Source organism: Bubalus bubalis, chromosome 12 (assembly GCF_019923935.1).
Source record: "Bubalus bubalis isolate 160015118507 breed Murrah chromosome 12, NDDB_SH_1, whole genome shotgun sequence".
Lineage (NCBI taxonomy): Eukaryota > Metazoa > Chordata > Mammalia > Artiodactyla > Bovidae > Bubalus > Bubalus bubalis.
In genome coordinates this window covers 100291955-100316303 of record NC_059168.1, presented here as the reverse complement: position 1 = coordinate 100316303, position 24349 = coordinate 100291955, and the positions used below count along the sequence as shown (strand labels likewise).

At 48.8% G+C, this 24349-nt stretch overlaps 1 protein-coding gene across 3 annotated transcripts in view; it reads right to left on the bottom strand.

The window, feature by feature from the left end:
- FUBP3 (far upstream element binding protein 3) overlaps positions 1-24349 on the bottom strand; it is a 49887-nt gene that overhangs the window by 12315 nt on the left and 13223 nt on the right. The window contains exons 1-10 of one of the 3 annotated variants that reach the window (XM_044926451.1): positions 19125-19908; positions 13968-14001; positions 11562-11611; positions 11155-11226; positions 9713-9770; positions 7545-7707; positions 6630-6728; positions 3902-4006; positions 2798-2900; positions 1662-1762 (exon numbers count right to left, since the gene is read on the bottom strand). In XM_044926451.1, coding sequence (XP_044782386.1) covers positions 1662-1762; positions 2798-2900; positions 3902-4006; positions 6630-6728; positions 7545-7707; positions 9713-9770; positions 11155-11226; positions 11562-11574 — 714 coding nt within the window. In that variant the 5' untranslated portion in view covers positions 11575-11611; positions 13968-14001; positions 19125-19908. Of the gene's footprint in view, positions 1-1661; positions 1763-2797; positions 2901-3901; positions 4007-6629; positions 6729-7544; positions 7708-9712; positions 9771-11154; positions 11227-11561; positions 11612-13967; positions 14002-19124; positions 19909-24349 lie in introns of those variants that run through there. The other 2 variants (XM_044926450.1, XM_006043295.3) reach the window with 2 other exon arrangements.

Here is a 24349-nt window from a genome sequence, read left to right as displayed (position 1 = left end):
CAGTCCCTGGGGTGGGAAGGTCCCCTGGAGGAGGAAATGGCAACCCACTCCAGTATTCTTGCCTGGAAAGCCCCATGGACAGGGAAGCCTGGCGGGCTACAGTCCATGGAGGTCACAAAGAGTCGGCTAAAGCTCGGCACCTTGTAATCCAACCAGCAAAAGGAATAAAAGGATTAAAAACAAGAGCAAACCAAGCAAAACTGGTTATCTCACTCCTCAAGAGGGAGGGGAAGCCAGGCACACCCGCCCGTGGTCTGGGGCTGGAGGGGCCTCCGACGTGTTCTCACCATTCACCCAGCAGATAGAAGGCCCACATCTGGCGGCCAAGAGAGGAAGACCCCCTTCTCTCCAGGACGAAGCAGCCATTCTGGCCTCTATCCTGTGAGGCACTCAGGAGCGGCAGCCCTGAAAATCTTTTCAATGTTGAGGGCAAACCCAGTGGAGCTGAGAGCTCCTTCAGGGAAGGGGCAGCTCGACAGACCCGTGACACAGCAGAGTAAGGGAACCGGATGCCGTCGGCCAAGAGTGAACTGAATGTCTACCCGGAATCTAGACCAGCAGGAAGCCGAACTGACGAATGCCTCCTGCGGCACTCTGCTTTTATGAGTGACAGGGGACCAGCAAACAAGGTGATTTAGGGATTTACATGAGAACACACACTCAGACTACTTTCTAAAAGGGGGACGCCTCGGGCTCTGGGAGACAAGGCTGTCTCCTCCTCATCTCACAGCTTCGCAGTTCCGGGATCATCAGTTCTTACCACAAAGAAGGATGTCAGAGAGGAATCTGTGACTGTTCTCTGAACCTGCCTCATCCTAAGAACTGCCTGGGGACTATGGGCAAAGCCCAAGCCACTGCTGGATATTCTGATTCAGGAATCTGGGGCGGGGCGGGTGTGGGGGGTGGTCCATAAATCTGTAACCTCAGCAGGTATACCCCCAGATGACTCAGGGGACCATGTGGGGTGTACCACCAGGTACAAACAACCTCCCTGGCTTGCTGCTGAGAAAACTATACCCAGAGAGGCTCAATTGCTAGGCTGCCAAAGGCCACATGAAAGACGGTCGAGCTGGGATGATGGCTTCTAACCTCTTGCTTCTTTCTTCAGCTCCTACTGCTCTGACTTTTCCTAGAAACCTGGGGGACATGACATGACAACCGACCACCAGCTACAGTAGCTCCCCAGAGCAATGTGAAACACAGCGGGGAAGGTGTCACACGAGCCCGCTCTCATTCCAGAGAAATGTGAATATGAGCATGGACTCTGGTGCCTGAAGACAGCTTTAAAATCCTGGCAGATCACGAAGTGCCTTCTAAAGCTAAGAGTAGATTTGACTTGTCTTATAATAGGTGTGCCCAACTGTTCGAAACCTGGCCAGCTGCACTGTGAATCCTCCAAGTAGCTTAAACAGTCAGGAACTTACTTTTGTGAAGACAATCTAGATTCTGCAATAATAAAAAGGTAAAAGAATAATAAACTGGCAGGGAAAAAATAAAATGAAGGCAGTTAAAAGACAGACGGAGAGAAGCCACTGGCTGTAATCCTGGAGGGAGGTAACTGACGAGAGTACTGGTTTTTAGAAATGGGACTTGAGAGGGGGCGACTGCTCCAGGCTGCTTCTCCAGGGTGAGACAGGAGGACTCTGGAGAGCCAGACCCACCTGTGCTGTGAGAATAAGCTCGCTGATGACATGTGCTGCGTGCTGGCATCGATCCGGGGGTCCCATCACCTGTGCAGCTCTCTCCGGACTAATACCGTCATCTGTGGAACAAGATGGGAGAGATGGGATTAGGAAAAGCCCTGCTTCAGAAGGAAACAAACATCAATCTGATTTGCAGTCAGTGTTCCTACCACCAATGAAGGGATAATAAGAATACACCTCTACATTTAGGACACATTTTAGGCAGGGAAACATGTATGGCTACATCTTTCTGCATGGTCTCTGTCAAACCTCATTACGCAATTACAGCCATTTAAAAGAGCTATCACAGAACTTCCCTGGTGGTCCAGTGGTTAGGGCTCCATGCTCCCAGTGCGGAGGGCCCAGGTTGGATCCCCAGTCAGGGAACTAGATCTCACATGCCGCAACTAAGACACAGCACAGCCAGATAAATAAATGTTAAAAAAAAAAAGTTACAGAAACTAAACTTGAAAATAGACTTGAGCTATGGCAATATTTTCCAAATATTTTCCTCATGCGATGAGGAAAATAAAGACACTGTAGATAATTTTGCTCATAAAAGTAAATTTGTAACACTTAAAGAACTGTCCTTAAGATTTTTTTTTTTTTTTTGGCCATGCCACGGGGCTTTGTGTGATCTTAGTTCCCTGACCAGGGATAGAACCTGGGACCCCCTGCACAGAGCCTTAACCACTAGACCACCAGGGAAGGCCAAGATTTTTTTTTTAATGGTTTTATCTTTAATGTTATGAAATAAAAAATAAGGTGTTTGCTTTTAAATCTTTAACTGGCAAATTAAAAGCTGGAAATGCTAATGTTAAACCCCACTCCCTTAACTTTTACTGGTCTAAAGAAAAAAAGAAAAAGGCCTGGACACTCCTGGGCTAGCGTGTTCTGGTACATGAAGGGTGACCCTGCCAGCAAATCCACAGAAAGAAATGAGGGCCGGAGGAGAAACTGGATTGGAAATCTGGTAACAGAATGTTGCTAAAGAGAGAAAAGGTGAGAGAGAGAGCAAAGAACACACAGCGGGCTAACAAAACAAAGTCCTTGTTCTGTGAGGTGTTCTCTACTTCTTCATAATGCTGAAGATTTTGAGAATCATCAAAACCAACCTGGTTTGAACTGAATTCTCACACCGGCATCATTCTGGATCTTTTTGATCATTTCCCCGTTTCTTCCTATTACAATCCCGACAGCAAACCTAGGCACAGACACCTGAGCACAGAGAAACAAAACCTCATCAGCATTTCCCTGCAAACCTGTCTTTTCTGCAAGTCTGGTGTAAGTGTGTATGCATACGATTTTTATTACAACATATTCCTGGAAATGATACATAAAGCATATTTTTTTTCCTCTTAGGAAAAATGTTGTGGTTGATGACTGTATTCCTGTCCATTAAATGCATCTAGCAGGTGTGAGACTTGATCAAAAATGAAGTAAAGCAAGAATAAACCTGATAAAGAGTTTTAAAAATATTTAAGATTAAAACTTTATCTTCCAAATTCTATGAAATAAGCATAAATGTACCACACACACTGGTACATGGTCCTTCACTCTTTTGTGGTAACACACGTAACACAGTACTTATCACCTTAACCGCTGTAAACGCAGCATTTCAATGGCACTAAATCCCATCACAGTGCTGTGTAACCGTCGCCGACACCTATGCCCCAAGCCTTTTCATCACCCCAATAAGCAGTCAGTATCTGAAACCACACTGCCCTGGTAACCTCTATTCTATTTTCTGTCTCTCTGCCTAGTCTAATGCTTCATGTAGGTGGAACCATATGATATCTGACCTTCAGCATTTGGGCTGAGTTTATCAAGCATCATGTTTGCAAGATCCACTCATGCTGTAGCAACATCAAGGATATATTACAATCCCATTCCACCTCATCAGCAAAATAGGTTTAGGGGTTAGATACGATCACAACACAGGTCACCGTGAAAACCTGGACTTTGGTCTTTATCTGGGCAGTGGGGTAAGCTTTGAAGCACAACCCCAAGCCAGGGGGAAAGACCCCAGTCCCGGAAATGCACGCAGCTGGCATCCCTCACTACAGCTGACACTCATTCCATACACCCCCAGGGAAGCAAGCATACTTGTCGGGTTTTGCAGATGAGATAGGCATTAAATAACTTGCTCAAGGTTGAATGCTAATAGAACGTGACCTTCAACCTTAAGCTTGCCTACTAACCTGTAACTCAAGCATTACCTCTATACTGCCTCCTCCCATTCGAGAGCTGAAATCACCGCGCACACCTCGAAAGTCAGCTTGGTCTTTCTCTCGGATGATTTCTAAGACCATTTCTCTCGCTTGCTGCATAAACACAGATAAAAGGCATTAAGGAAAACAATCCTGAAAAAACACATGACCCCAGGTGAAAGATTAAACCCTCTTACGCTGGGCTCAAAGCCTCAGAAGGTGCTCAGCCGTGGGAGAACTCACTGTGTTGTATGATTATTACTGTTACCTGGGACAGGGGCAGGCTGCTGCCGAGCAGCATGGCGTGCATATCAAATCTCAAGTGTGTCCACACAGACAAGGGTTCACTGTCTGCTAAAGCCGCAAGTGGGTCAGCACACTTGGGCTGGGTCAGAACTCAATTACGGTCGTCCCACTATACTTCCAGTGGGCCATCTCTTTCTTGTGGGGAGAGGGTGTATCTGAGAGCTCTGACTGTGGGGTAGCTTTTTCAGCAGAGAAGCTCTGGGGAGGTCAAGGGAAGAGGTCAGCCTGGGAGCCTGCAAATACCTGCTGGCTCGCAGAGCTCGAGTGTCTCCTCCCAACTGGCAAGCCCACACCCCACACCTGACCATCTCTAAGGCACATCCAGGCTCCTCTCCCCCCGGAGGTCCCTGAGTCTGTCCATCCCACCCGGGCCAGCACCAGTCCCAGAGGAGCCGGGGCGAAGGAGCAACCACATGTAATAAGTCAAGGTCTTGTGGGAACCCAGAAAGGGTCAGAGTTCTGAAAAAATCAAATCAAACAACAAGAAAAACCAAAATAGCGATGTCCGAGGACATTTGGAGAAACTGAAATACGGACTGACTGTAAGATGATGTCATGGTATTACTATTATTTTCCTAGGCCGCTTTATAATAAAAAAGGGAGCTTTATTCTTAGGAGATACACACTGCAGGATTTAGAGGTAAAATGTCATATGCGTGTGCTCAGTTGCGTCTGACTCTTGGCAACCCCACGGACTTGTAGCCTGCCAGGCTCCTCTCTCCATGGAATTTTTTAGGCAAGAATATTGGAACTGGGGTGCCATCTTTCGTCTCTAGAGGATCTTCCCAACCCAGGGGTTGAACCCTCATCTCGTGCGTTGGTGGGGGGGTTCTTTACCACTGAGCCACCTGGGAAGCCCAGAAAAGTTACATGGTACCTGCCATTTACTCACAAATGGTCAAGCAAAAAAATAAAAAATACACACACACACACATAAATGGTATAAGCAGGTTAAGGGTATTCAGATGTTGATTACACTATCTTTTCAACTTTTATATTTGCAGTTTTTCATAATAAAAATTTGGAAAATTAAAAAAAAAAACCAAACCCAAAGAATAGTTTACCCTAAATACAGCAGACAGCTTCTCCCAAATAAAAAAATAAAGTTTTAAAATTAAAAAATAAATACTAAAAACTTTCCATATAATAATTTTACTGCAAATTCATCAATGAAATAAGCTCTCTGCCCAGTTATCTTTTCTACAAAAGACAAAAGCCAAATGTTCCACTAGCGAAGGAAAGAGTGGAGGTTTTCTGGGAGGTGGCTTTTCTGCTGTCCAGCCAGTTCTTCCCTCCATCCAAAGAGCTCTACGACGCACAGCAGTGGAGGCCACAGGCTGGACTGGATGAGCCAAGTGCGGAAGGGTTAGATACAGTCTTTCTACATTTAAAGAGGCTGGAAACTCTGGGGGACCTGACGGGGCTGAGTGACGGGAGGGCGTGAAGGGCCGTGTTGCTGACCGGAACCTAAGCAGAGCAGCCACCATAATCACCTCAATCCTGTTTTCAAATCATTGTTTTATATGAAGACCTTGACCAGAAAAAAGTATTATCAGATGATATCTACCAGGGACTATCATCTGAGCTCAGCTGAATGACCGTGTTAAGAACTAGGGGAAACCTTTTGTCAGAGACTGGTAGCCTCAGCCAGCTCGAAGCCCCAGAGCCCCTACAAAGGAGAGCTGTTGCTGCCGGGCTGGCTCTCCAAGGTGTATTGCTCTGGAGAGATTCAAAGTGCAGCGAAGGCCGGCAGAAAAATGAGCGTTCATGTCTCTCGGGGACAGACGCGCTCCCACGCCCACTCCTGCCAACAGTCACAGAGCTGGAGGGCAGAGCCCCTGGGTGACTGAGACCTGAGCCCCTGCCGGCTTTCGGCACTGGGGGCGATCCTCGGAGGCACATGGGGCGCCTCCGATGATGGCACGCACGTGCCTTCCATGGTCCGGGCATCTTTTTAGTCACCTCCCACCTCAGCCAGCTGTCTTGTTGAAATGGGTTGAGAGAACAAATAAAAGCCACAGGAAGCCTGCACCTGAGCTGACCACAGGTCAACACCAGAAACTGCATCGGATCAGAGCTGCCTCAGCCAACAAAACTATCTGTGCTGTGGACAAGCTCTGTGCATGCATTGCCCCTGCCGCAGCATCCATGGACGGGCTGGCTCTGAGCACTTAAAACACGGCCTGTGTAAATAAAGGACTCACTTTTTATTTAATTTGAACGATTCCAACAGCCACATGTGTCCAGCAGCCCTGGTACCAGGCAGAATGACCCAGTTCTCTTCACCCTCAAACTTGGAGTGAGAAGATAGCTTACCTTAAATCAAGGACCACCCCCCTTATGATTTCCCAAATGATAAAAACACAACAAGTATACCACCAAGTGATGCCACCACACCCGGGACCTGCCTGACCCACGGTTTCTCTCCTACCTGAACTTTAAACGGGTCTCCGGTGATGCGAAGGGGCTTGTCTGCTCCTGTGGGCAATGGGCCGTCCTGGATCATGACCATCTTCACGCCGGTCCGCTCCTGTGGGGGCACATGGGTCCTCAGCAGGAAGCCTTCTGCCTCGGAGGACTGGGCTCTGAGACAGCACACAGGCCACAACCCTGACCTGCAACTTCAAAGGCCCTGAGCCCTGAAATAAGAGCTTGTTCCTAACGAAATCTGGCAGCAAAACGAACTCAAACTCACGGAAGCATCCTTCTAGTCCTGCTCTCAGCGACTGTGACTATTGCTTTGCTCAGCTGTGGAATCTCCATCGGATTACGCGGTGCGGCCCTGGAACTTGCTGCAGGTGTTAAATCCTAAAGCACGCCTGGCCCCACATGTGTCCGATGAGGGAATCTGGAGCTCAGAGCAGTTCATGAAGCATTTACGCAGTAGTGGGCACCTCGCTCAGGGTCCCACATAAATAAAGGTAACGGGTACTACTTCAGTTCACGACAACAGTGAGGCCAGTGCCTCCCTGCTCTTACAGACGAGGACCCTGAGCCTTAGCAAAGTACACGGCTGCATCTATGGCCTGACAGCTGATGAGCAGGAGTGCTGCCAGCTCTGGACACAGGGTCTTCATCTGAGAGTCTCTACAGGGCCTCACTGCCACAGTGGGCGCTGCCCGTTCAGCGGGACCCCAGGCCTTGCGCTCACAGCTGGCATCAAGCCTGGCCACAGTAAATGTTCAGAAGTGTGGAAGCCCCTGGGCAGAGGTTCGGGGGGAGCCCTGCACCGTGGTGCACAGCCAGCCCAGCTCGGGCAAGCCAGAGCCATGACCAAACCTCCTGAGCTGGGAAGATGAAGGAAGTGGAGGCCTGCTGAAGTGCTGCTTGGCCGGGGGTCACGCACCTGCAACTGCTTTATCGTCTCCCCGCCTTTGCCAATGACCAGACCCACTTTCGACGCTGGGATGGGAATCTCCTGGACCGTGCTGTTGCCGTCAACGTCATTGTGAAAGCCGGGTCCGTTCCGACAGCGGTCCACGATCTGCCCCAGGAGCCGTTTGGCTTGTCTTTGGGAGGGAGAAGAACCACAAGAGAACCAGGGGTTAAGTGAATGCTCTGGGCGCCCAGGAAGGGACAAACAGCACCGGGGAAACACAAGAAGGGGTCAAGGCTGCCCTCCAGCCAACTCCAGCTGTTGCCCCCACTACCCGGGAGGGCTCTGCCATCCGCCAGGCTGCTGGGCTGGAGTTGGAAGCAACACGCACCACAAGAGCACCGTCCCGCCACAGCCCCTCCACGGCTGCCCTCCGCGTGCCCTCGTGTCTCGTGTGCATGCCACACACACGCCTGTCTCCTATTCGAATGTCAGTGGCCTTGGTGGCAGAGCCTACCTTTGATCCCCCTGCGTCTCTCTGCGCCCCAGTCCAGCACAACCCTCCTCACAGAGCACACGCTCAACGGACGGTGGTTAAATAAGGGCAGAGGAGAAAGCAAGGAGAAAGACGGGATGGAAGAAAGAAAGCAAGGGTTAGTAGTCGTCATCTGAATCCTCAAACTCCGAATTTCTTCTCCATAACCAACCAGACTGCTTGGGTGACTTTTCAGCTAGGGCTAGGAGTCACTAGCTCAGTTTCAAGGGTGGGGAAGAAAAGGAGGCAGGGCCCCGGTGCAACTGCATGGCCATGTACACCTGCTTGGGGCTTTTTCGATGGTCAAAAGCCTGCATTCCCCTGGAATTTTATGCTGATGTACCTGGAGACGGGGGGAGGGAAATTGTACTGGTGAAATAGTACAACCCAGCCTCTGAGGTCCTCTGTCGGGCCAATCTCCTTTTCTGCACCAGAATCTCCCCTGGCTGTTATTTGCAGTGTTTGTTCTTTGAATCACCACGTACGATCTATTTTGTGGTTCCTTTAATAGCTACTAAACAGGCTGGCTGCACTGTGCACTGAAGCAAAAAAAAAAAGGTTTTCTACTCAAGTTATAACCCTGCTGCCTCGACTGCTTGGGCAGAACAGGAAGCAGGAATGTTTAGAAGAGGAGGAAGAAGGTGAACGGCAGGAAATGGATGCTGCCCGTTGCAGTCCGGAGCCTCTGTGTAGAGCCAGCCGTGAGCATCTTCTCAGTTACAGCAGCCTTTTAGTATTTTGCCTGTGCACTGGATTGACCTGCGTTGGAAGAAAAACGCCTGGACTGCAGCAAAAGCGGCCTGCCCGCCCTCTAACGCGCACCTGCCAGTGCTGTTTATTCTGGTTCACTGCTTGTGACGTTACAGCAGAACAAGAGAATTTAAACGCATCTAGACTCCCCGAGAAAGGGAAACAATAAAACAGCCCTACCTACTGAGCCAGACATAATCTCGGCACCCCTGTCCCCAGACGCGACGCTGCTTGGTAGATGGAAAGAGGAGACGGAGCAGACTCGGGGTGAGCACCTCCCTCTTCCCAGGAGGTTCTGGGATTTAGGAGGCTCGCATGTGGTACAGGACTCTGGGCATGCATGGATGAGAGTGAGGCTTGTGCCAAGGCTGCTCTAAGGGCCCCAAGAGGCAAAACACCCTCTGGTTGGTCCACAGGGCCCTCTGAGTGGGGCAATGGCCACCAAGAGTAGACTCATTGGGTTCACAGATATCAGAAGGGCGATGGGACCAGCCCCAGGCAAGAGACGTGATGCCAGGATTCTCAACGCTTCCCAAAGTGAGAGAGGCTTAACTGATCCAAACCTGCTCAGGTAAAGGAGGTTATTAACAAGGAAGAAGTGAGTTAATGACAGCATTCAGGCAGGGTGAACGGACACTCTGGAGGACCTGCTTTAGGAATAGGTGTTACGACAGCTGTGAGAAATTCTGTAGGTTTGGAAAAAAATAGGTGATACCTTATGTGTTTAAGATAACAGAACAACTCCCCTGGCGTGGCAGCCTTCCAGATCCTTCTCTAAGGAAGCATCTGTGTTTTGCGGCCAGACTGCGGCACAGATCGACAGTATTCAGTAACAATTCTGCCCTTCCATTTCTCCCCGGCTGGGGAAGGAGGAAGAAGAGTGAAAAGGAGAAAGTAAATAAAATAAACTTACTCAATACTTTCTGGGGTTCCGGTAAGTACACAGGGCCTCTCTGGAATCCCAGAACTCTCTACAAGAAGAATCAAGAAGACGAGGTGTGTTGGTGGGCATCAGGCAACCGTGCGCCTCTGCCTCTGTGTATAGACTGTCTCTCGGGCTGGTTCCTACACCAGCCCCACAGAAGCCCCGGCTCCCAGAAAAACAGTCTGCTCCCGCTTGCAGAGAGAATATGAAGCTGGGAGTCCAGCCTGGATTCTCCAAATAAAAACAAGTCCTGCAGGGGGCAGTGGGAAGGACGCAGCCGTGGGCTCTGCATTGGCCCTAATTACCAGCCTCAGCTTCGTACCTGCCCCACGAGTGTGCTAGTAAGTGCCAGAGTCACTGAACCCGCTGCTCCTCAGTTTGTCCACCTGCAGGGAAGTTTAAAGGGTACCTGCCGTCAGCTCTGAGGCACACTCGTGTGGGGTTTAATGGTATGCATGTCAGAGTTATTACCAGTAACCGCACAAATATTGCAAGGGAACAGTGACATCCATGCGGAATTGGTGCTGGGCCATTTGACGAGAGGGAAAAAAAACCTTACTTTCCAACACCACACAGGACCCTTATTCTGTTCCTAAAATAAAAACTGCCTCGGGAGAGAGGTTCGAGGGGGAGGGGACATGTGTGTACCTATGGCTGATCCATGGTGATGGACGGCAGAAACCAACATTGTAAAGCAGTTCTCCTCCAATTAAAAATAAACAAACAACAACAAAAACCTGCCTCTGAAAATTCATATTCAAAAAATGAAAGACAAATGGCTAACAGCAGCAACTGCCTTCGAGACACGGTAGAAATATCTTTTAAAATGACAAACATTTCTGTCGTCAAATGTCCTCTAAATCCTGTCCTCTGCTGTGGAAAGCAGTCGAACTCAGATGATGAAATTATACATGAAAGTAACAACTCTTCTTCCTGTTTGTGTCTCTCCATCTCACGTGGGGAAGGTCCTGAGCTGGGTTTCACACGTGCTCACAGAGCCAGAGCCTCTGGCCGGCCCCTTCCACGAAGGGCAGGGACCATGGACTCCAGGGGAGTGGTGAGCAGACCCCCGCAGTGAGCCCAGAGCCACAGCAGCACTCCTCCAGGCCCCACTCTGCCTGGCATCACATTCTGGTGCAGAAAACAGAGGTCCGGGACCAGCAGGTGCTCGGGAGGGACCACACTGGGCGCAGAGCCGCAGAGGGTCTGTCTCCCCAGAGGCCAGACGGGCGGCTTCGCTGGGACCTGCTTCTGCTCTGGTTTTTCTGGTTCTCACCTGGGAGGCCAGCTCCACTGCAGGGAAAACAGCCATCACATATACTTACCAAGCCCCTATAGACTCCTAAGCAACAGGCAGAGGTACTACATCTGACTTTATAATGAAGTCTGGTTTTTACCACACTGAGATCTATGAAAAAAGCAGCCCTTACCTGACGCAATCTGAATTTTGCAACCAGATTCTGCTTGAATCCGCGAGATCTGCTCACCTCCCCGGCCGATAACTGAAACAAATGAAACCGGGTGAGGATGTGCCCCTTACTCCACATTTAACCCTGCACGGATGACTTCATTAACTCAACAAACATTTATACTCAGCTCGCGGCACAACAAACCAGTGAGCCACAGAACTTGTGCATGAAACACAGCAGACAAGACAGGTACCCCAACTGAAGTCGGGGGGGAGCCCACGGCCCAGCATCCCGCGTGGAGCCCGCTTTGGGGCTCTGGAGAACGCAGTGTGCAAAGCATTCTACTACAGGTGACAGACACGCTAAGGGGATTACAGTGAACACGAGGGACAGGAATCAGGGAAAAAGGAGATAACGTGGATACTTACTAAATCCAACCATTTTATCAGGCACTTTGAATTCTTCTGTTATTACTGCCCTAAAAACAACAAAGAACATTTTGGAAAAATACACAGAATAAAGAATTCTGCAATCATTTTCGGCTCCCCAAACTTCCCATATTGGCAACCTTAAGAGGACAGTGGCGTCAAATAAATCATGCCAACATGGCCAACAAGTCTACAACCGTCTGCAAAGGCGGTCCCCCTCAAGACCCCTTTGATCAATCACTTCTTGCAAAGACCCAAGCCTCCCCTTTGCCTATGTCAGAGCAAGAAACCTCTTTCATGAAACCATCAGCTCCACTAACAACTGACTTTTCTTTCTACAGTTACCCTCAGCAGTGCTCAACACCTGAAGGTCCTCTGAGGCGTGGGGTGTGCTTAGCCTTCAATTCTGGTCTCCCAGATGAAGAGAGACAGCTACTTGTCAACAGTCCTTGTTTCCCCATCTTTTTACTGCTTTCTGGCCACCCTCTAATTTATCTGCCTCTTGGGATGAGACGTCCCAAATGGAACCAGTGTCCTGCTGAGGCCTAATTGGTGCTGACCAGTACAGAATGATTACCTTGCTTATTCCGCAAGGGACTTCTGTTAAATGCTACCCCATCCATTATGTGCCTTTAAAAAAAAACAAACAACAACCGCTGCACTGGTTCTTTCAAACAACTCTTCGAATTTTGCCATATAGTGTGTTGTGGAGAATATCCAATTTGCCCAACACCCCAGAAAGCAATTAAACCTAAACATTTACCTTAGGAGGAAAACTAAATGCAAGTAGTTTAAAAGAAAAAAAAAAAAAGCCAGCACTTTCAAACCTCCCTCACACAGCTGGATCTCTACCCATCACGTAAAGCAGGGGATCCAGCGCGTGTGCTCAGCGGAAGCGCAGCACTTAGAGACGCAGTGGCGTGAACAGCGCCACCGCTGCAGCCCACCGGCTTCTCGTGCCTTCATCCTCATCATACACATGCACGAGGGTTCTCCACATCTCTGCGGACACGTGAATCCTGGCTTCCTCAGCAGTAAGACTGTAAACGCCAATGCCAGGCCTCGGCCGGCCTGAAGGGTCCACTGGACGAGAGACCCAGGGCCCTGCTGGGACATCCCCTGGTGGTGGTGAAGGGTAACCGTGCTCCCAGACGCGGAGCCACCAGGCCGCTGCCTGCGCGTGCAGCACAAAGCTGTCTACTCTCGGGAGACAGTCCTGGGGAATGTCCTAGAAGGCGTTCAGCACCAGCCCCACTCAAAAACTCAGGCAGCTTCTCGGCTCGCAGAACAATTTTAGCAGACTCTCTCTGAGGGAAAAATGTAGTGAAGATGAGCTGCCCTGGGCTTCCAGGAAGACAAGGCCTTATTATAAACCCAACGCTGAAACTGCTCTAAGGTACAAAGTAAAGTAAAGTTTTGCAAAGTAAAATCCTGACGAACTACGGCTTTATAGGAAAGTTGTGATCCTAATACAACCTCAGTTACATGACTGTATTTCAATTCATTAAAAAAAAAAACAACCAAAAACCAAACAAACGAAGCAAATAAAGAAACAACAAAAAAGTCACGGGGATAGTGCCTGGTGATGCCTAGAAACTGCCAACATGCAGAGAATACAAGAGGCTCTAAGTGTGTCTCTAGGGCTGAAGGTCAAGGGTAGTGCCCTACAGTAGCAACAGGCAGCGCGCAATTTCACCCCTTGGGGAAGGGAAGCCCTCCCCTGTGGTTTTCCTGTACATTTTGTTCTTTTAGAAGGGTAACATTGTGACCACAAATATCCTGTCTTACAGACTGGCCTTTTTAAAGCCCAGAGGTCTCTGTATCTCTCTAAATCCTCCATGTTGATGGGAAAGTGGTGGGGGGAACTGAGGAAGGGAAATCAATGGGGCACCCATCCAAGGTTCTGGGGTGAGGCTTCTGACTAGTGCAGGGCGGGGGGCGGGGGGCACCCAGGCTTCCACATCCTGGGCCCTGACGCCTGGAGCAACATGAGCTCCATCTTGGGAAAGCCTAGTCAAGTCACACTTCTTTAGCATGGCTTTTTTTCAAGCAAAGAGGTGAATGATTCACAGAACACGGGGAAAACCATCAAATCAGGAGGGCAATTTTCACATTCTCTACTTTTAAATTCAACATATGTGGGCAGAAAGAACAGCTCCAACATCCCAGAAGTCTTTTAAGTTCAGTTTTACAATAATGGTTGATTTTTAATGCCAAGTATCAGTTTATCCCTTCAGCTTACACTGTCTTGGAAAGGGCTACAAAAAAAGTTAAGTCTTAAAAAGAAATCTAGCCCATGGTTTTCCACACTCTCAACCTCTGACTTTCTTACACTCTAGTACAGATGGTGGATCAATAAACAATTAGAAATGATCAATAAATAATAAAACATAACCCACTGCTTACCTTTGATGTACCAAGGCCCCTAACTGGTTACCTACTGTGGCAAAGAGAAAGAGAAAAGAAAAATCAAACCATTAGCACGGATAAACTAACGTCATCCTTACACGACTTCTTACCATTTCAGAGGGGGGAAAAAAAAGAAAAGCAGAAAGAAAGCAAACAGTAATTTAGGCTCAGTGGCTGAAATGAATGCGTTACATGATATGAAACAGGAGGGGATGTCGTGATCAACAGTCTCTAACCCAGTGTCCAGCTGAACGCAGGATAAGAAATTGATCTGTGTGTCCACATGCTGAGCAGCCTGGGAGAAAATCCTGCTCGCTAAATCCCCCTCACTTCCCACCTCCCTCCCGCTTGGGATCCAAACTCGATGTAAAGATGGCCAGGGTCCCTTCTTTCCCTTTTTAAAACAAATGAGAAGATTTAACCTCCTAGTTCAGAAGCATTGTTAAGGACTGCTCCGTGGCAGCTGCAGTCGCTAAGAACGTGCACATATGTCCCTGCTGGCCACGCCACGGGGCATCCCCCGCTCTGCCTACCCTCCCAAGAGCATAAGCGTCTCAAGGGGAGGAATGCGGAGCTGGCCTCCTCCCTGCTCGGGCCTCTGCGGTGAGCTACCCTCGCAGTCTGGACGCCACGGACGCTAGGAGTCAGCAACTGTCTTTCAAGCCCATTTCACAGAGACGACAGGGCCCAACAGGCTCTAATTATGAAAACCAAGTCTGCAGTTACACTCCCGCAATGCCACTTCAGCTATGCTTTTTGTTCATTTCTCCTCTTTCAGCTACTGATGAGTGTCTCCACCAGCCATCAGCAAAAAATGAATCTGCGGTATTTCTCTTTGGAAAATGCAGCCCAGGAAACAGAGTCAACAGACAATGAAAAAGTATAAATCCCAACTGCATCACAAGGAACTGAATGAATTTTACAAAGTGCTAACAAGGGCATTCAAAACTACGTCTCCCGGCAAAGTTATAAGAAGGACAGATACACGCTAAGTGGGGAAGAATCAATCACATCAGCCTCAGAACAAAGAGGGACATGTCTGACATCTGAAATCTAGGGCTCCAACAGCTCTTCTTTCTGCTTGAACTTAACCCTGTCATTCTCGGACCCCAGAGGAGCTGGTCATAAAACAACCAAGGAAAAGAAACCAGATCGTGATGTTTTAAAAGGAGAAGAGAAAGCCTGGAGAAACACACAGCAAAAAAGTACACAAAGCTACTGAGTCAATACCACATTTCTCCTTGATCAATGGCACAATAATGGTCTACAGCCAAAACACTGACCTTATATACTATTACCCTCCTTATCTCAGAGATAACAGCATTGTTTTTTATCGACTCTTAAACATTTTCTTTTTGTGCTTCCAGTCTGAATATGACAAATGCCCTCACTCCGCACAGGCCGTGTCCACGATTCCCATTCCGTGTGAAAAGCGGACAAGCACCAGCTCGACAGGCGTCCTCGTCACGCACTCAGGCCCTGGATGCTGTGAGAGAGGATCGCCCACAGCAAAGGCAGCAGGCGGGAAGACAACACGTGGGAGGAGAAGGTCCACGACACAGTGCCACTGAGTCTGGTCACCTGTTCCCATGTAAGGGTCACGCTCAGCATCCCTGCTCACGGTCGGAACTCTTTCTCTTAGGGGTAAAGAGACCAGTGAGGACAAAGAAACTGAAATGTCTTGAAATGATGCAAACACCAAGAGTGGGGACTAGTCCCTGCTTGGGGCAACGTGGCCGGACCTTGGCTCAGGGTCTGCGGCGCTATCTGGTGAGAGATGTCACAAGGCCGATGATCTACCGACACTTTGGCTAGAAAAGCGGCAGCGCAGTGAAGGGTGGCACTGCCACAGAGGACCTCACGAGATTCACGAGGACGTTCCGGGGGCTCCTGCTCAAAAGCCATTTGAAGTTTTGTTCTCATCAAAAAAAGGAAATTCCTTTTTGTTGGCAAAGTATGTGTCACGGGTGTCACGCACACCGTTATCATTTCTGACAGCAAAATGCTCTGGCGACAAGTGGAGGCGCTTAGAGAGATGGAAAATACAAGGGCGCACACTGTCATCCCACCAACAGACGGGCCGCTGGGAGCCCCCACTGAAGACTGAAATCAAATTCACATGCACACCCAACCTTTAAGTTGCTGAACTCTTATTAAACAGCATGGACCATCTCTCTCCTCCACGCAAATGCCAGAGCTCAAGGAGGAAAAGAGTGATTTAAAGTTTCACTCCCTTCTGAAACATTCCCATTTGGTGCCTAAAAATGAAAGCCAGCAGTTGGATAAGGGACACTGGCCACACTCATATGGCAAACAAACGGGGGGCTTTTCTTCCTCTTCAGGATGAACAGGGTCAGACGAGGCAGGCATGTGGGGATGTCGAGCAAGCTCGATTGAACAATCATAGTCATTTTACTGTAAAAAAAGGAAAGATGCTGAATAAAATCAGTCCTACTTCCTCTTAATGGCCCCTGCTGGTCAACCACGGTTCGCCTGGCCTCAGACTTCCGGGTACACGCGCAGGTACACACAGGAGCGGCTCTCACGTATCCTGCACGCTCTACAATGGGAGGCCATCTGGGCAATGGGAAGATGAGCTTCCCAGAGGAAGCATCCATGAGGAAAAACAATACGAGAACGCCTTTCTGAAGAGTCATCCGCCGCCAATTTCAATCATGATCTTTGAAAAAAATAAGGCACTGGACACATTTTTTTCACCTTAGAGAGGAGGAAAAATAGTCTCCATTCACCCCCCACCCTCAACCCGCTCCACAAAAATGCTAACAAAATATCACTGGGAATATACCCGGCTTTATAATACACACAATCTCAATGGTTAGACCCCCCAAGCCCCACCTCAAAATAGCCCAAGGGGCCAAGCGCCCGGCATCGCTTGTAACACTGAAAACACACACACAGAGCAGCGGACCCGGGACGGGTGAGAGGGCAGGTCAGGGAGGACATGCCCACAGTGCTACAGTGACCGGCAAGATAAATCAACCAAACCTTCCTCTTCAGCCTCAGAATGCAATCCTGCGCCCGGGCTTGGATTCCCGACTCCGCGACTCTGACCAGTGTCAGCCACACCAGCAGTTAGCTGCGGCCACTTCTGCAGTTTCCAAAGCAGCTTTAAAAAGCTCTTCTCCCAAGGACAACACAAAGGCTTCCTGTGTTCTAATGCAGCAGCTCATGCCCCAGGGCCCACAACACTGACAGGCTAAATTCAGCTGAGAGTCCCTAGGCAAGTAACCTGCTACTAATTTGGCAAATTTTTATTTTTTTTAAAAGTGAGTGTAAATCCAGTTTATCTCAATAATGTCACTCTCAGCTGCAGCTGAATATGCCCCGTGATGGGAAAGGCCCACCACTAGTCTCCGAGGGTGCTTCTCTAGGTGCCTCACGGGTACAAACCCATTCAGTCCTACAAGCGCCCTGGGAGGCAGAGGCTGTTACCACCAGTCTCATCTGACTGATGGAGGTGCCTCAGCAAAGGGCACAGGTGCGTGAATGCCTATGCCCAGGTGACCCCTGCACCACCTTTCGGGTATTGGGCGCCATGCTGGGTCCTGGGCATAAAATGGTGAGCAAGGTAATATTTGCCTTCAAGAAGTTTAGAGGTCCACCTTCCCTGGTGGTTCAGCGGTTAAGAATCTGCCTGCTAATGCGGCTGACATAGATTTGATCCCTGATCCAGGAAGATTTCATGTGCCTTGGGGCAACTAAGCCTGTGTGCCAGGACTACTGAGCTCGAGCTCTAGAGCCCACAAGCCACAACAAGAAACGCCACCACAACGGGACGCCTGGGCACGGCCACTGGAGATTAGCCCCTGCTCTCTGCAACCAGAGACAGCCCGAGCACAGCAACGAAGACCCACACAGCCATAAACAAACCAGCTTAGAGTCTAGTGAGGACAGCAGAAGGCGCTACGATAAGCAGCAGCTACCCTTGTCTCCAGGGGCACAGAGATGCGAGGGGTGCACCTGCGCCCCTCCCCAGTGCCAGTGCCCCGCCAGGGGTCTCTGGAGGAAAATTAAGAGGAAAAATAAAGTGTGCGATGTTTATTTACAGCACTATGGCTTATTTCCATTTCATCCAGTAGTAATGAAACCAGTTTAGGGGGGCACAACCAACTTTATTAAAAAATGAAATAGAAAACAGAAGAGACCATATATGTATACATATTTGGGATATGTATTTAATAAACTTTTTTATTAACACAGTTACACACATGTTTTAGTAAGTGTGCAGTGACTAGTTCTGATGGAAACATGGAACCCACGTCCCTTGCATTCGCAGGTGGATTCTTAAACACTGGACCGCCAGGGAAGGCCCACAGACTCACCCCTTTTAAGGTGTTTGAGGACTTTGCCTCACCGCAAAGTAAAGAAGGGTGCTGTTAGAAAGGGTGTGGAAAGGGGAAGGCCCCACGTGGAGTCCCCAGCAGACACGATTCTCAGAGACCCATCCGTTTAAGGGCAGAGAGTGCACAGAGGTGCAAGAGCTGGAGGAGGATCCGTGAGCCTGTCCACCCCAGGCAGACGTCACGCACCCCAGCCTGAAGACTACTACTTAACAACACCCCTGATTTCTTCCCCTGCGACTCTTAGGAACCAAGTTTTAGTCTCCGCTCTTCACACCTGCAGCATCCACCATGACCCCCCCGACTTGGGGAAAATAGCAGCAGCTCCGAGGTACATGTTCCTGTCTGTGCAAAGCAGACGCTCCCCCCTGAGGAGCAGGGGCAGGGGTCCAGACACATCAGCCAGGCGGCTCCAAGAACCGGCCCTCACCACTCCCAAGCACAGGCACCTCTCAGCCCTCTTCTCTCTCTGAAAAGCCTGGGACCTCAATTTATCTTTCCTCCTCACTGTTTTTTCCTCCTTCTCCTTGCCTTATGCCACCAGTGCCGAAATGAAACTTGGAAAGGACCACACACACACACATCCCTTCCAATCTTCCTGTAAATGATTCATCTGGCAGTGCACCTAAAAACTCCTTCCTTCACACCACACGAGGAATAGAAATGGTGGTGAATCTAAAATGGTCTTACAAAAGTACCAGAGGTTTACCTACCAAAGGCATATTTTCAAAATCACTAGTGTGACACCCCCCAGCCCCGCCCCTTGCAATGGCGGGAACAGCTCTTTACTTACCCCAGGTTCTAATTCTGGTGCCACTCTTCACAGAAGAGACAGGGACAGTGTGGTCTGTTTGATTCAACTAAAAAGCTCATGGGGATATGAGGACCTAAATCTCTCCCAGGGTAAAAACCTGGGTAAGATGCTCTCGCTGCCCCTGGAAACAGGGAGGAGAATGGGGGAGGGGTGTCTCGTCCACCTGTCGACAGCTCCACAGAAATGCCAGAAATCAGCTGCTCCCTCTGGCAGTCAGGAGTCGGACAGGGGAACCTGAGACAGGGAGGTTTAAGGAAACTAGGGAGGGGGATCCCCCGCACCCCTTCCTAACTGAGGATTAAGCAAGTGTTGGAGTTAATTATTTGACAAGGCTGGCTGAAGGAGGGCCGGCTTCCCGTTCTTGTAAACAACCAGTTAGGGGACACAGTCCCGCTCACTTGTTTAGGAGTGGTCCAAGTGCTTCCGAGTGCCAATGGCAGAGCTCAGTGAGTGGGGCAGAGACCCTATGGCCTACAAACCTGAGAAAAAGTTTGTCAACTTCTGATGTAGATTAAACTGAAATCTGCACTTCTAAATCACTTACCTAGTTCTGTTCTCTTAAATTTGGAGCTTACTCTTCACAAAATTTCCTACATGCTCATCACAGGATGCGCAGAGGGAGAACTTGGACATGGAGCATTTACTCACTGAAGGAGCGAGGCAGGGAAATCAAGAAACCATCTCTCTGACTATGGGCAAGCAGAATCTGGAAGGCGCAGGAGGCGACAGTCTCTGCCTCCTAAAGAACGCATACGGGACGAGCCCCAGGAAGAGGACAGGCGACCTGCTGTCGAAGTTGAGGGCGAAGGTGAGGGCGGAGCGCTGTCTCTGACCCCCTCCCGAGGCAGGCGTGTGAGAATGGGGCGGGGGGGTGGGGGTGACCAGGAGGGCTGGGGGAACCAAAGAGGTGAGGCGGTGCCGGAGTGGGGCACTGGACAGAGTCATAGAAGAGGAGGAAGACAGGACTCCAGGAGGAAGACACGGCCGCTCCGAGACTGAGGAGTCAGCTAGGCAAAGAGAAGACCTGTGAGGAGGCGGCCACAGAGCACAGAACGGGGGAGCCAGCCTAGAGGGCAGGAGGTGGCGGTCACGTTGGGGAGGGCTGGGCCCCCAGTTACCGGAAGCGGCCACGACTCTTAGACCAGAGATGGAACTGGTTCTGTGAGTCCAACGGAAGCCTGAAGAAGGTACTAGATGGGAACGCTGTCACATGGAGACCTGCGGGGCCCTTCCCGAATCGGTAGGCACACCTCAAAGACCGCGAGAAAGCGTGGGTGCCACAACAGAAGATGTTCAGAGTTCAAAGCACCTGACCCGAAGCTGGAGGACAGCAGAGTGCTGCGCTTCCCAGGCCACAGACCGAGGCCAGCCCTGGAAGCTGGGCATGAAGCTCTTGGGTTCCAAGTGGCTCCTAAACCGGCAGTCTGACGGACAACTCCAAACTGCCTTGGAATACAACGACCCCAGATCGCTTTCTGCATCAGGAACAAATCTTTCTTTCTGTTTTACTGCCTAGCACTGTTTAAAATCTTCCCATTCATACATGAGCTTGCATATCCCAATGTCCCAAATTAGCCCTAAGTTAAAGTTCTTTCTGGTTGACTTATCAGTTGCAGTACTTTTAAACAGACCCAAGTAACACCTCCAAAAAACCTCTAGGGGACTGCACTTTAACCTCCTAAAGGTCAAAGAACCCGGCTCCACAGGAAAGTTAGCAAGTTCACACTGCTGAAGCAATCTGCTGAACTTCTGTCAAAAAATTTCCGAGCCAAACCAAGCAAACAAAAAAACTGCCAAGTCCTGGGAAATCTTTATGGCTAATAAAAAAGTGCCGGGATTCCTGCCTGTTGGTCGTCTCTGCTTTTCTAAGCTTTCACCTCACAAACAGTGAGACTGTGATCCTTAGAAAGCTGTCTGATAAACATGAGCATCTCTTTCCATGACGGGCTCTGTTTATCCACATATTTATTCACGAGGACAGAACTGGCCCAGTGACCTCAGCCCTGTCAGGGGACAACTGACAAGAGCCTGGGGCAGGACCCAGATGCCCAGCTCTCCCTAAGCTCCTCAGATCAGATCAGATCAGATCAGTCACTCAGTCGTGTCTGACTCTTGGCGACCCCATGAATCGCAGCACGCCAGGCCTCCCTGTCCATCACCAATTCCCGAAGTTCACTCAGACTCACGTCCATCGAGTCAGTGATACCATCCAGCCATCTCATCCTCTGTCGTCCCCTTCTCCTCCTGCCCCTAATCCCTCCCAGCATCAGAGTCTTTTCCAATGCGTCAGCTCTTCGCATGAGGCATGAGGAGTTTCAGCCTCAGCATCATTCCTTCCAAAGAAATCCCAGGGCTGATCTCCTTCAGGATGGACTGGTTGGATCTCCTTGCAGTCCAAGGGACTCTCAACAGTCTTCTCCAACACCACAGTTCAGAAGCATCAATGCTTCGGCGCTCAGCCTTCTTCACAGTCCAACTCTCACATCCATACATGACCACAGGAAAAACCATAGCCTTGACTAGACGGACCTTTGTTGGCAAAGTGATGTCTCTGCTTTTGAATATGCTATCTAGGTTGGTCATAACTTTCCTTCCAAGGAGTAAGCGTCTTTTAATTTCATGGCTGCAGTCACCATCTGCAGTGATTTTGGAGCCCAGAAAAATCAAGTCTGACACTGTTTCCCCATCTATTTCCCATGAAGTGATGGGACTGGATGCCATGATCTTCGTTTTCTGAATGTTGAGCTTTAAGCCAACTTTTTCACTCTTCGCTTTCACTTTCATCAAGAGGCTTTTTAGTTCCTCTTCACTTTCTGCCATAAGGGTGGTGTCATCTGCATATCTGAGGTTACTGATATTTCTCCCGGCAATCTTGATTCCGGCTTGTGCTTCTTCCAGTCCAGCGTTTCTCATGATGTACTCTGCATATACGTTAAATAAGCAGGGTGACAATATACAGCCTTGACGTACTCCTTTTCCTATCTGGAACCAGTCTGTTGTTCCATGTCCAGTTCTAACTGTTGCTTCTTGACCTGCATACAAATTTCTCAAGAGGTAGATCAGGTGGTCTGGTATTTCCATCTCTTTCAGAATTTTCCAGAGTTTACTGTGATCCACACAGTCAAAGGCTTTGGCATAGTCAATAAAGCAGAAATAGATGTTTTTCTGGAACTCTCTTGCTTTTTCCATGATCCAGTGGATGTTGGCAATTTGATCTCTGGTTCCTCTGCCTTTTCTAAAACCAGCTTGAACATCAGGAAGTTCATGGTTCACATATTGCTGAAGCCTGGCTTGGAGAATTTTGAGCATTACTTGACTAGCATGTGAGATGAGTGCAATTGTGCGGTAGTTTGAGCATTCTTTGGCATTGCCTTTCTTTGGGAGTGGAATGAAAACTGACCTTTTCCAGTCCTGTGGCCACTGCTGAGTTTTCCAAATTTGCTGGCATATTGAATGCAGCACTTTCACAGCATCATCTTTTAGGATTTGGAATAGCTCAACTGGAATTCTATCACCTCCACTAGCTTTGTTTGTAGTGATGCTTTCTAAGGCCCACTTGACTTCACATTCCAGGATATCTTGCTCTAGGTCAGTGATCACACCATCGTGATTATCTGGGTCGTGAAGATCTTTTTTGTACAGTTCTTCTGTGTATTCTTGCCATCTCTTCTTAATATCTTCTACTTCTGTTAGGTCCATACCATTTCTGTCCTCAGCACATCTCAAATTCTACACAGAGACCAACTTGTGGAAAAAAAAAAATTCTGCTATCTAAACAGAAGAGAGGATTAATTTTTTCAAATTGCAATGCTGAGGGAAATCTCTTGTGGTTCAAAATACAGTGCATTGTTGTGGTAAGAGACACAGGCCTGTGGATGAGGGAGGACCCAGGCCCAGGTGAAAAGGTACTGTCTCAGTTCTTTCCTACTAAAAGTAGACTTAACATTTTGGAGGAGGAGAGAAACTGCATTCATTCTCTGATCATAAGAACTGAGTCCCCCAAAGGCAGACATGCAAAAAATTATGGTTCTCAAAAAAGAGGTGATGATATACATATAATAATGGACTGGAGTTTCAAATAAGAGTCTGGACTTGCTGGTGACTTACTAGCTACATTCTTCCAAAAGGGTGTGCAAAGGATTGCATGCATGCATGCTCAGTTGCTCAGTCGTGTCCGACTTTGCAACCCTATGGACTGTAGCCCGCCAGGCTTCTGTCCATGGGGTTCTCCAGTGAAGAATACTGGAGAATAATGGCAATATTGGGTTGCCATTTCCTACTCCAGGGGATCTTCCTAATCCAAAGACTGAACCTTTATCTCTTACTGGGAGAAAAAAAGTCTGCAAGATGCTAAGGGTTCCATTTGCAAATTTTTAGGCCCTCATCAGGCAAACGACATAGCCATACTATTCTCTGTAAGCATAAGTTTTACACTTGAACATCATGCAGTGGGTGAAAACAAGGCTGAGAGTTGTGAAATGCACTGATCTCCATTTCTGGAAACGGTGGCCTGAGAGACACTGTCCATTAATGATACATATGCTCAGAGTTGGACACTTCGTGTTATTTTTACACTGATGTCCTGTAAGGGAAACTGAAACATGATTGCCCCGAAAAGGTTACTTTGCATGACAGCTTTCTGCTAAGGCAAAAATGCAGACAATGAAATCACTCATATTTAGCCTAAGATATCACTGATACCAATCAAATGTAAGACGACCACAGTGTACTGTTTCAGAGGAGCAGTGTAAATGGTCACCTTAGTTCCAGTGGCCTTGGGGAAGAGTTTGTGTATGTGATCATAAACACTGATAATTTTCTTAAATAGACAAGAATTTCGATACCCAAATTGAGTGTTGTGCCCTTAAAATTCGCACCGTGAGAGTTTATACAATTATTCTGCTTATAAAACCCATGGCCGAGCTCTTTTAGAATCCTCAGAGACCAGAGCAATCAGTCATGCCACATTACATTTTTTTTCCGAGAACATAAAACATGCACTTTTTTAAGAAAAGAAGATTACACAATATATACTGCTGGCACCGCACTCCAGTACTCTTGCCTGGAGAATCCCACGGACTGAGGAGCCTGGTGGGCTGCAGTCCATGGGGTCGCGAAGAGTCAGACACGACTGAGCGACTTCACTTTCACTCTTCACTTTCATGCATTGGAGAAGGAAATGGCAACCCACTCCAGTGTTCTTG